General features: G+C 42.3%; 1 protein-coding gene across 4 annotated transcripts in view; it reads left to right on the forward strand.

Annotated features, from left to right (window-relative positions):
- PRKN (parkin RBR E3 ubiquitin protein ligase) overlaps positions 1-13,505 on the forward strand; it is a 1,291,417-nt gene that overhangs the window by 1,068,370 nt on the left and 209,542 nt on the right. For all 4 annotated transcript variants that reach the window (XM_007186087.2, XM_007186088.2, XM_028167433.2 and 1 more), the window contains exon 8: positions 4,038-4,099. In XM_007186087.2, coding sequence (XP_007186149.2) covers positions 4,038-4,099 — 62 coding nt within the window. The remainder of the gene's footprint in view (positions 1-4,037; positions 4,100-13,505) is intronic.

Below are 13,505 nucleotides of genomic sequence, written 5' to 3' on the forward strand. Positions count from 1 at the left end.
GACCCCGAATCTTCAGTAGCACCATTCTCAACAAGGATGCAGCTTCAGGCAGATGGCCTGAATTTCCTTTAGAAGATATTCTAGTCCCATTTTACTATACTAGCTGTGATTGGCAGAACTGGAACAGGGGAGGGAAAAACAGGTGGTGATGTTTACGCAGAGCTGGATACTGGATATTGGCAAAGAAGGTACAGTAGAGGTACAAAGGAATCATGGACTCCAAGCATCACTGACATCTTCACATGTGGGGTTCAGGCTGGGGAGAGAGGTTAGAGGTCAGACAAAGTCTGCTTAACCAATAAGCAAAGTACACCCAGGGCTGGAGGTCAGAGCTGGGCCCTCTGGGGTGAGAAAAGCGGAGGGGTGGAGGAGGAGCCCCCCCCAGGAGGCACAGTCACCGAGCTGGGGGGGCAGTGGCCACGCGGTGGATGACTCACTCATGGAACAGCTGCTGTTGGACAGCTCAGCCAGCCAGGCCGTGCTCTAGGCGTGGCTGATAGAGCAGTGACAAAACAGCCACGGTCCTGCACTTGTCACCTTTGCATTTCAGCAGCAGGAGAGAGAAAATAAAGTGAATGTTACGTTAGAACTGTAGGTTAGAAGATGATGAGAGCTATGGAGAAAATACAACAGTGATGGGGATTTGGGGGGATGAAGATAGGCTGCAGTTTCACCCAGGATGGTCCTGCGAGCCCTCACTGAGAAGGTGACATTTGAGCAAGGACTTGAAGGAGGCAGGGAGTGCTCCACGCAGATATCAGGGTCAAGAGCTTTCCAGACAGAGGGAGCAGCGAGTCCAAAGTCCTGGAGACAGCAGCCTCCCTGGGGTGGTCAGAACCAAGAGCAGGTCAGCGGGGCTCAAGTGCAATGAGCAAGGGAGAGAGAAGGCTCAGGGGCTACGCAGTGAGCCAGGCAGTGGAGGACCTTACACAGGCCAGTGAGGGCCTTGGAGTTGACTCTTGGTGAGATGGAAAACCCATGGCGGATGGCATGATATCCAACGTACATATTTTAACAGGAGCCTCTTAACTGTTATCTTGAGAAGAGACTGAATGACGGGGCATGAAGGCAGCTGATGGCTGCGCACTGTCGAGGACATGATGTGGTCCAAGTAGACAGCAGTGGCCTCAAGAGATGATGCATTGTCATGTGTGTGGACCCTGTGTGAAGAATTTGGAAGAATTCAGAGTACACCATTGACACGTGTCCTCACGCAGTCTTCATCTGCCCTCCTTCCCACCTCCGAGAACTTTTCCCTCTCTCCCTGCACTACTGCATTCCATGTTCATGTCTTGCATTTCTAGTTTTATTTTTAAAACCCATTTCACACTAGCTTTGTATCTGCCCATTTCCCATGCTGATGTTCCTGTGATGAGCACAGTTACAGATACCCGTCCCTGGTCTTAAATAGCTTGACCCCTTACAACTCTTCCCTTCTAACTCGATGCCAGCTCTATTCTTGTTTTTTATAGTTTATTGCATCCACCAGGTGTTTCAGGTAATTAGCTAGTCTTCTGTTAAAGATGTTTATATTTGAGCTATCATTTACATCAATCCTTTTAGTTATATCTTAGGAGAATGTTAAAATACAAATTCTGAAAATAGGCTAATTTTAAATTTTGTTTTTTATTTTACCTGGCATTAAAATAAGTCAAATCAGTTTTTCTCAAGTGGGAAGAATGCTAAGGACCACTTGTAAAGGAAAAAAAAATATCCTCTAAAACTAAGTTTTAATGAAACTATTTTTTAATGATTTTTCTTAAATATGTCTAGATATAAATTTACATAGAAACTTTTTATGCTTATACAACTAGAAGACCCAAATGAAAATGTATAAATTAAATATATATGAAAGCACAAAACCAAAAGTATTCAAATTAACTCTATGAATTTAATATAGCAGATGCTGTCATCTTACTGAAACTAAGTCAGTGCTTGGGGTACAAACAGGGCCCTGAGTGGTCTGATCTTAGCCTGCCTATGACCCTGAGCTTGGGGAACCTCAATTCTGCCGCCTCTCCTCCTGTGCAACTCCTCCCCTCATATACTTGGCACCAAACCACGGGACCCTCACTTGTTGGGAATTTGACCCTGGAATTCTCTCTGCCTCTGTTCCTTTCCTCATTAGTTGCATAAAACTAAAATATGACTCCTTGCTCCCAAGGAGATCTAAAACTCAAGGACTGACAGGACTCTGAATTTCCACAGCAGTTTTTGGTTGAATGGCAGCCAACCAAATGATCCAGAATATACCTTTACTAATTGTTTAGATCAGAACAGCAACTCTGAAATGAACAACTTCTCAAAAAGAACCACAGTCTGCAAGTCTTCGTGGCCTCCAGTGGGAGAAAAACAGCTCAGTGTCTCTTGCAAAGGTCGGGATCTGGCTTTCCTTCTTTGTAGTATTGGACGTGCGTGTGGCAATTAATTTACTAGGTTTTCCACCAAAATATTCACCTTGGGATTTCCATTTATTTTCTTGGACTCTTGTCAGGTGGTGACATCACCTGTTTACATTTTGTTCATATTTGTAAATTTTTTTTTGTATTACCTTAGTGAACATTTATGAACCACTTTCTCAGAGTATGAAATGCAATAATGTCAAAGACGAATATATATTGAATATAGTAGCAAAGACTAAATCTCCGTTCCAGCATTTCATATGACCACAGAGTTTCAGAATTGGAACTAACCCAAGTCAAATTCATCTCTAAAATATTCTGCATAAATAGTCATTTAGCCTCTGTCTGAAAGCCTCCAGTTACTGGCTTATAAGGCAATGTATTCCATTTTTAAATTAGAAATTTATTCATATTGAACCCAAGTATTCCTGCTGTAATTTTACCTGTTCATTTTAATCCTACCTTCTAGAATAATGCACACATCTAATCCTTCTTGCAAAGGATAACTCCTTCACCCTGTGGAGACAGTCGCCTCCCTCCACGGCCCACCCTCCCCCAGGCAAATGTCCTCAGTACTTTCCACGTTCTTACATCACAATATGGAGAAATGGCTCAGCCTCAGCGGTTGCTTTGGCACATTTTCACACAACCCATTTTCCTTAATAGAAGTGTCAACAGATTCTGTCATTCATAGATTTGATCCCAAAGAAACAGGTTTTTATATCAATTCTGTTTCCAGAGTTTATATTATAAATGACTGCAGATTAATACTGTGGAATAATTCTACTTAAAAGGCAGGGATGGAACATATTTTAAGTGATAAATAGTATGCCCTGGCATAGACAGATAGATAGATAGATAGATAGACAGACAGACAGACAGACATATATCCTTATGTATACATATGTATATGTATATATATGAGTATGATTTATTTATTTACTTATTTCTTTTTACAACTGAAAAGAGAAAATGTGAAAGCTTGCATAGGCTCTCACTGTCTGGGTAGAACTAGAAGATGATGGGCACAGACTGCCCTGGCCCTCTTCCCAGGTCTTTTCCATAAGAGACGCTTTCCAAACTGAAATGCAGCATCTTTAGGGTCTTGACAAAGCCTCCTGGAAGAACCAGGGAAGATTCTAAACTGTAGCTGAATCCCATGAAGACGGGGCATCCAGATGCCCCATCTTCATCCTTCACTCTCGATGTGCAGAAGCCCAGCCTGGAGGCTGAGGAAACAGGATGTGATAAATAAGTGAAATGAACCTACACGTGCCAACTCCCCCTCTCTGGCCCCATGAAATCCTGGCTCTATATCAGGGAAAATTGACATGCTGGACAGAAATGACATGGTGTCCTAAGGCCCCACAAAGGCCAGATCCCAATCAGGAGGGGAGAAAAGGCCTGGCCAGGGTCACGTGTGGCTCCTTCCTAAAGAATCACAGTGGGGGGCAGGCTGCAGGCAGAGAGCCCTCGGGGGTTTGGTGTCTGGAGGTTGGTTAGACTGTTTGGCAGGTAAGCATTTGTGTCCTCCCCCAAAGCGACACTGGTCACTGGTAGTCATAACTGCAGTGAGAACATAGTACTGCACAGAATGGGAGTAACACGTTGGTGATTAACTCTTCTTCCCAACAGCTGGCTGCCCCAACTCCTTGATTAAAGAGCTCCATCACTTCAGGATTCTTGGAGAAGAGCAGGTGAGTCCGCCTCTCAAAAGCTACGCGAGAGTGTCGTGGAAGATAGACAGTAATGAGGCCGTTTGGGCTCTCTGCGGGGAGGCAAGGGGTGTCTCCTGACCCTCAGCGCCTGAAATGGGAAAGGAAGCCATGCAGGAGCTATGTGTGGGAACAGTCTTTCCCTCTTCTATCCATCAGACCTGACAGGTTATTAATTGGTACATCTGCTCCCTGCCAGAGCATTACATCTCAGGACGCGGCAGTAAGCAGGTACAACGAAGTGGCAGATAAGCAAATACATAAGTGCCGAGATGAATTATGCCTAAGGGATCGAGCATCACAGACAGCCCTGATCTGATGTCTGTAGGCGGATGTACAAACTCTTTTCACCAGAATTTTATATTTTGTGTGTTACCTGTATTTCACTGCAGCCGCTTTGTCCATGGATGTGAACATGTGACTTATATACAAAAGCTGGCCCATTTAAAGTTGATTATTTAAATGCTGTGTTGTGCTCAGTGAAACATGTCAGATTCTAAGTAGATGTGTTAAGTTAATAATTCAGAGTGCTAAATATTACCTAGATGTATATGTGTAAACACACACACACACACACACACTTGACCACTTAAAAATAAAGCTCCTAATCCTCATATGGAATTACAGGCTCCATATTATTATTATGTTAACTCTGATGTCAAGCTATCCTTGAAGTACTTATGCCATATAGTTTACAGCATGGTAGTTGACCTATTTTATACTCTCGTATTGATTTTTACTGGCAAAGGTGGTCTTTGCCCACTCTGACCAGAGAACATGCAAATGGAGACGTGGCAGCTCAGTTTTGTCAACAGATTTTTGGTTTGTGTGTTTTTGTTTGGTATGCGTATGTCGCAAAGTTGGACTGCCCACTTCCAATATGAGATTTCAAAAGGGGGATTAATTAGGGGAGGATGAAAGGTTGGAATCATTTCCAACTCGTTGAATTAGCAGGTTACAGTGTGCCTCATTCATGTTTTCATACTGTAAATTTCCAGAATAGGGAGCACGGATGTTTATTCAAATACAAGCAAAATCAATTATCCTCCATTGCAGGTAATTGCTGATAACAGACCCCAAACATACCTATTTATGAAAACACCTGTATCTCACAGCTATTTTCCTGTGAAAGTCTGAGAGATTTCTTATAGCAAGAATCATTGATTGTTACCCTGTGATTTCTGCTCAGATAATGGAAGCTTCTCTTCTAACTTGTACCAATATTTGCAAATTGTTTCCATGTTTGTTTTAGAGTCATTGGGTGATTAGTAGGGAAAGAAGCCAACTATAATCATCTCCTTAGAGTTGCATAAAATTCAAGCCACTTTGCATTTTCCTAGACATTTAATCAAGCCATAATCAAAATCAATATTACTCTGATCAGTTGTGCTACATGGTCACTTAGTGCATCACAGCAATATTGATTTTTATTTCCTGAAAAACCACATTTCCTTCCTTCCTTCTTTCCTTTCATTCGATGAATACTTAACTGTGCACCTACTCATGTGCTGTATGCCATTCTTGGTTACAGGGACAGAGGAGTGAAAAAGAAAACCCTCTCAGGCTCACATTCTAGTTGAGGAAGGCTACTATGTTACACGCATACAAACATGTTCAGTATATAATATGTTAGTTGGTTATCATTGCCATGGAGAAAAGTAAAACCAAAAAGAAGGATAATGAGTGCTGGCAGTTGGGGGAGCTGAGATTTTATACAAGGTGGTCAGGAAAGGTCTCACTGAGGCAGGTACTAGGTGCATGAGGACCTCAAAGGTGCGAAGGGAAGCATCATGGTGACATCTGGGAAGAGGTTCCCAGGTAGAGAGTAAAGAGAGTACAGAAGTTTTGAAGCAACCATATGTAATGCTTATTTTATGTAAAAAATATTATAAAATATAAAATATACGTTGTGGTTGGAATAAAGTGGGAAGAAATCCAGGAGCATGTAAACTGGGAGCCGAAGGAACAAAGTGTGTCTAGGAGGAGGACTGACCGTTCATGCCACGCACTGAGCAAGCAGGATGCAGATGGGAAGTGAGCACTGGAATTTGAAACTTGGAGGCCATTGTGACTGGTGAGGGTGAAAGTCTGCCTGGATTGGGTTCAATGGAGAGGGGAGAAGAAGGGGAGAGAGGAAATCCAGATACCTTTTTTTTTTTAAGGAATTTAGCGAGATGAAAACAAAGAAATGAAGTAGCTGGGGGTAGAGAATGTGGGATCAAGAAATTTTTCTTTTTTATAGAAAAAAAAATACCATGTTTATGTGCTGATGGGAATGATTCTGCAGAGGAACAGGGAGATTGATGATGCAGAGGAGAGGGGAGAATTTCAGGAGCAATGTCCTTGATTCGACAGCTAACAGAGTTAAGGTTTGGCCGGAGACAAGAGTGGAGACAGCTCAACCTCGTAGCAATGGGAAAAGCAGAATATGTAGGAAGATTTTTGCTGGTGTTTCTCTTTTCTCGGTGAAATAGGAAGCAAAGTCATCAGTTGAGAGGGAAGATGGGGGAAGAGTTTTACAGAGATAGGAAAGGATGATGAAAGTGTCATTTAGGAGGGTGGGGAGTGAATAAGTGTGAGAAACGAATTAATTTGGAGCGAGATCAATCAGCCTGGCTATTTTTCTGTCACACTGAACTGTGTAGGCACAGATGCAGCAAAAGCAGAGGGTCAAGTTTAACCAGCCACACGAGTAAAACAAAAATGAGAGAGAGGCAGAGGAGCTCTGGGCAGACCTGAGGGAGTGAGTATAATGACTGAGCCTGAGATCTCAGCTGGGTAAGCAGAGAAGAGGGATGAGAGGAGAGAGGGACGGGGAAGAGGTGGGAGGATCCACCAGCTACAGGTCCCAGTGGGTTCAAGGAATCTTTGGAGTCTGGGTTTTAGAAGGGTTTAGCTGGAAAAGTAGGTGTTGGCCGAAGGATGGAATACTTGACATTGAGATTGTGGAGGTGGTGCAGTGACTGGAAATGACAGGGTCAGGGGAGGACCAGGAATGTTGCTGGCTGAGTTAAGGTAGCCGACAAGATGACTGGAGAAGTTGAGGGCATGGACTTAAAAAGCCAGGGTGTTGGAAGTATGGCCCATGTGGACACTGAGATCCTCCAGAATTGTCACCAGAGCGGACTTGGAGAGAGTTCTGGTGAGTCAAAAACTGAGGCTTCTAGAAACAGGACAGGGAAGGGAGGGAGGGACTGAGGGAGGTGGGCATCAGTAGCTGACTGCAAATGAGAAATAGAGCACAAAGTGCGGTTTGAAAATCACAGCTGGAGAGTTTTAGAAGGAGAAGGGAAAACTGTTCTCCTTGGGGCATTGCAGGTCAATACTCGGTGGTGCGGAGGGCGCAGTGGAGGAAACATCTGAGGGGCTGCAGGGGAAGCGGTGTCCTGAGGTGTGACTCAAGTTCAGTGAGGGAAGAATGTGAGAAAAACACTGCGAGAGTGTAGGTTACAGGGCAGTTACTGCTGACTGACTCCGAGTTCCCCAAGCTCAGAGGCAGGAGTTGGGGCAGCTGAAGGACAGGGTAGGGAAAAGGGATGGACAGAGCTGTGTGTAGGGTGGAGGGTCAGACCGGAGAAGTGACAAGGGAGCCAAGGATCTCTTGGTGATGGATACAAACAGGTCACATCAGCCAGGGATATTTCCGGGCTGATGATACAAGACAAAACGTAGTGGCCTCAGGGCAGCTGGTGGTACGAAGTCCGGAGAGGGAGCAGAAAGTTCCAGCCCCACCGCTCCTGCCAGGGTGGGCGGGCGGCCTTAGCCGGAGCTGCTGAAACTCTCAGGCTGTCTCTGGATGCTTGAGGCAACTTAGATTACTTGATGAAACAAAATTTTTTATTGTGTGTTACAAGTTCCCTCGGGCAAATCATTGTAGTCTCTAACTTGGCTTTTCGGTTTGTCAAAAAGGAAGAGTAATGCTCAGTCATCTCTTAGAACTTTTGTAAATAAATAAGATTGCAAAGTAAGTTGCAAATATTAAGTACTACACTAAAATGTTTCTGATTTAAATACTATTCACGGGCTTCCCTGGTGGCGCAGTGGTTGAGAATCTGCCTGCTAATGCAGGGGACACGGGTTCGAGCCCTGGTCTGGGAAGATCCCACATGCCACGGAGCAGCTGGGCCCGTGAGCCACAACTACTGAGCCTGTGCATCTGGAGCCTGTGCCCCGCAACGGGAGGGGCCGCGATAGTGAAAGGCCCGCGCACCGCGATGAAGAGCGGTCCCCACACCGCGATGAAGAGTGGCCCCCACTTGCCGCAACTAGAGAAAGCCCTCGCACGAACCAAAGACTCAACACAGCCAAAAATAAATAAATAAATAAATAAATAAAGTAGCCATTAAAAAAAAAAAAAAATTTAAAAAATAAATAAATAAATAAATAAATAAATACTATTCACACTCTATCAATAGACTGAACTAGTAGCAACAAAGTAGACACTAAAATCGGTGTAACAGGGAACTATATTCAATATCCTGTAATAAACTATAATGGAAAAGAAAAAATAATAAAATAAAGTAAAATCAATGTAACATTCACTTAAAAGTGAGTTGATAAAACCTGTACAGATACTGGTTAATTACTGAATTCATTACTGGATGGTAGAGATGCTGACCAGCTATCTAATTTCTTTGTATGTGATTCCTTTCCGTTTTCATTGACCTTGAATAGGCACTTGCTTTTTGAGATCTGGATTAAAAATAAATCATTATAAACACTATAAATCATTACCTTCCTAAAATAAAAATGCAATTAAAACTCCTTGGAATGTAACATATTACATTTACTTTAGCTCTGGGCCCTGTCTCTGATTTGTGTTTATGATTCACATTCATAAAGCACCTTTCATCCCCCTCACCCCCACCCACCAAGGCCAAACTGCTTGGCAAAGATATTATCACACTGCAGGTAAGTAAAGCTACTCTAAATTTCTAGGTGAGCCCTAAAGAAAACAGGTATGATATCTGTAAGTGCACAGGATTTGGAGAGTCTTCAGAAAAACTGCATTTCAGACGTACTTCCACTTTACCAGCTTCCTCCTCTTTCGGTTTAATCACCAGAATTTTAAGGAAATAATCTTCATTTATTCAACAAACATTTCTGAATACCTTTTTGTACTGTTATTGTGCTAGTGTTGGGTAAAACGGTAAACAAGGAAGTCACAGGTACAAATCATGATAAATGCTAAGATGTAACCTATTTTGGATAAGGAGTCAGGACCTCTGAAACATGAAAGTTGAGAGGACACCCACCATGGAGTGAGCTAGGATCACGGGGCTTGGGGAAGAAGAGCCTTCCAAGCAGAGGAAAGCACGTGTTCAGTAGCCCCAGAAACCTTTGAAAAGCCTGATTATACGGGAGAGCTTGTTCATTGCGGAGCAGGAATTCCAGGGGACAAAGAGAAAGGGCTGAGGGGAGAAGGGAGGCTCATATTGGAGAATATCGAGACCTTTACGGGAATGAGAATAGTAGCGGATGCCTAAGTCTCAGAAGTCAGTAATGATGTGAGGCGTGGTGGAATGAATCCTGACGACCTTTGGAGGGAAGTAGGTGCACAACCAGGCCACCTGGCTGTTGCCGTCTCCCCTGGCTCTTATCATCCCAAGTGTGTCTTTTGGGCATTAAGGCAACTTACTTGGCCTTCACCTCAGAAAGTTTCCTTGGTATCATAGGCTTGCTGACACCAAGGGAAGAGGGAAGATAGTTATAAGTGTAAATCCATATAATATAATCGAGAAGATAATTTTTTAAATTATTTGGGTCATCAAAGTTCAAATCAGTTCATTAAATGTGCAGTGGAAATAACCCATTTCATTGCCTCAAACTGAAGCCTTACACAAAACTTCCAGACGATGATATGTCACTCTTCCCCTTCCATTGGCCTCATAATCACCTTGAAACCAGTATAGTTGCCTCCAGACTGGAGGATGAGCAGAAGGGAGACATGTGAACATCCCGTGTTAGAGAAGCAAAGCCCAGGAAGAGACCGGGAGGAGGAGGGTGCAGGTGGCAATACCACACCCTCTCAGGGAAGTTCCACTTCTCTGAGGCTGAGGCTCTTGGATTTGGAGACTAACAGCACTGCTCAGAACCACTTCTCAGGGACTGTAGTAAAGGGGAAAATGATTTGTGCCCACAGACAGCCTTGCCCTCTGCCAAGTGCCCCATCAGGAGGTGTGCTTAGCAGACCCATTTGCAAAGCTTCCAGAAGTCTCTGAAGTCAGGCCCTCCGTAGAAACTCCTTCAAGGAAAACGGTTTGCAAGTATCTACTTTCACAGCCTCACCCTTCCTTTGGGGCACTGCATGGCCCACAGCATGGAGAAGGGACAAACAAGCCAATTGGTTTTGACCTCCTTTCCAGAAGATTCTACGGCTACTAGAAGTTGAGATATTTTTTGGCATCATGTCGTCTGAAACATCTGAAAAAGAAAAACCTTGTAAATTGCAATCCAGGATACAGTCTGTTGCTCTAATTATATTTCAGGTGTTGTTTGATCTGTTTTCTCCTCGCATTTAATTTCAGCCATCCTAATGATGGTTTTTTCTAGGCGATGAAAAAGGTCCAGCCCTTTCTCTAGCCAGTTTACTTCATCAGTCGATGACAGATGTCCAGGGATGAAAAGTACATTATTAGCAACAAAACTGAGAATACAGACAGCAATGTGACAGGCACCTCCAGAGGGGCTGTCACCAACTCCCCGGGGCTAACTACCTGCGCATGAAGAAAAATAAGATTAAGATTACTGAGAACTTAAGGAGTGTTTTTTAAAATTCTAACACATATAGAAAATAGGGCATTCTCTACTTAGCACTGGGAAATGGATTAATCATAAATTCATGTTCCTCTAAAAAGTTATTTTAGACTTTTTTTAGCCAAAGATGAAGTGCTGTAATAAACCGTTTTTCATTAGTTTCTCAATGATAACGAAGGAATAGTGAGCTGAATTTTTTTAATAAAAGGGAAAAAAGGAAAGAAAGTGGAGATAGCTTGGTATCGGGGAAAGGGTGGTCTTTTAGAGCCACAGCCCTGAGTCCCTGCCCGTGTGAACCACAGTGAAGGACTGAATGTCTTTGTGACTCAGTGACCTCACCTGTCACTTCCAGGATGGACGGAGAGTGAAATGCATAGGCAAAGTGTGGGCACAGCCCTTGGAACAGAGTGGTAATTCAGTGAATGGTGTCTCTGATGGGGATTTCTCTCCTCCAGGGGGAGAGCAGGAGACAGGTCCTGGGAGGGAATCCCCGGGTGCTTGTGGCTAAGACTTCACAGAAGCCAGAATTTAGTGGGGGAAAAGCAAGAACAGCCTGTGTAGGGGTTGCTTTTGTAGCTGTACCTGAGTGCCCCCAAAAGGATACTCTGGAAAATTCCACGGCAGAGCAAAAACAGCCCCCTTCCCTGCTCAGAGGATTTGAAAGGCTGCCATGGATTGCTGACAAGCTCCAACTCATTTTGACAGAACATTTGCCTGTTTTCCCAGATTTAGTTTTACCTAAGTATCCCTGTGCTTCAGATTTCTTGCAGTTTTAAAATTTAGCTTCCTTCTTGCTGTCTTTTCTTAGGAAAGCATGCAAATTAAACATCACGATGAGTCATTTGTGCCCTCCTCCACAGGACAGGCCTTTTGAGTGGTTTTCCAGCAGTGTGGGGTATTGGGGCCCAGTTCCTCCCCAGCCTGACCCCGCGGGTCACCACTTGCACTTAGCATAGAGACAGTGGCCAGCAAGGAAGGGGAAGCTACCTGTCCTCCATGGGACCTGGGACCTGGGACCCTGGCTTCATTATAGAACATTATTCTACCCAACCCAACTCTTCCAACTAGCAACAGACCACCAAAGTGCAACCTCTATTTGATTATGCTCTAGCCTGACTCATTTTTAGATTCTTAAAATATGAGTTTATTGAAACTTCTGTGAATTTTATACTTTAAAATGAATATTTCCTGTTCTTAAGAGAATCCATGAGCATACACGTAAAAACTGAATAATTTATTCCCCAAATAAATAAAATATAAACCATACCAATGAGTTGAGATTTTACCTAGGTAAGTCATCTAACAGAATGTATTTTCACTATAATCTGACAAAATGTAGGAGGAACTTTTTATTTTTTTCTTAGGTGCAGAACAGTATGCTTTGTTAATATTAACATTTATTTTGAAAAATTTTTGCAAATATCCTGTCATCTCTAAATTATCTTAGTTATCTGTCTGTGGAGTATCCACTTTATGGAAGTATATCTAGAAATTTGCAAACTAGTTTTATTAACAGCTTAAACAGCATAAGTTGGCAAGTAAGTATTAATATACCTATCTACACGTACACAAGCACACACATAGACGCTCACTGTGATTCCAAAGACAAACAATGCCTAAGTGATTTTTAGAGAATTTGCTGCTTTTGAGCTCACCTGAGAATGGACTCCATACAGACCTAGTTCACGTTACAAATTAATCACATTCCTCCAAGTTACTTCTATTTATAAATGCTATTCAACAGTGATAAGTAAAAAAGCCCTAGGAAATAACACAAGTAGTGTCAAAGGATCAGTCATTGTTCCTTTCCACCATTTGCAGTCCATTTATCACTTTACCACTATTGTGTGTATTTTACACTCAGATGAGTACAGACATTCTGCTCTACTTCGTGCTAACTTGTCACAACTCTCCAGTAAGTATATAGTATGTTTCTTCCAGTGCACTATCAACTTTGTGCCAGTAAGTGGTTGAAAGGAATCTATGAAACTGTGGGTCATATCTTAAAGAAGACTACATAAGGGTCTCTGCTAATGACATATATGTAATTACATGTCTAAATTGTTTCCTTAGGGTATTAAACTTTCTATAAATACTAGAACATTATTGGTCTAGGTCAAATGTTTTTCTTATACATTTCACAATGTTAAAAAAAAGAAATGCATTCAGTAATTGTAGGTTTTGATTCAGATGTTGTGTGTACTTTTTAATCAGAAATTACCAGACATGTAAGCTAAAATATTTGTCTTCCTTTAGAAAAGGAATTGTAATATAGATTGAATATAATAAAGTTATTTCTTATAAATTCCTTAGTTAATGAATGGAAAGAGGAACATAGTTTACACGTTCTGTCAGAATTTGAGACTGTAACACATGTAGTCAGCAAGAATTTCTATAGTGTTGGTGCACTTTGTCCATAGGTTAATAGGTTAACTTCTTCCTAGAAAAAATATTATCGTAGTAACAAAATTGCTTAACTAAATTAAATAGATAGGTGATCTGTCATCAAATCAGTAAATAGCTAATGACTTAAGATCAATTTATTTAGATTAGATAATAATTTATGTAGGTAAAAATCATCCTATACCTCTCTGTTATTAATTCCCATTGTCATTGATTATTTTATTAGAAT

Source organism: Balaenoptera acutorostrata, chromosome 14, assembly GCF_949987535.1.
Source record: "Balaenoptera acutorostrata chromosome 14, mBalAcu1.1, whole genome shotgun sequence".
NCBI classification, from domain to species: domain Eukaryota; kingdom Metazoa; phylum Chordata; class Mammalia; order Artiodactyla; family Balaenopteridae; genus Balaenoptera; species Balaenoptera acutorostrata.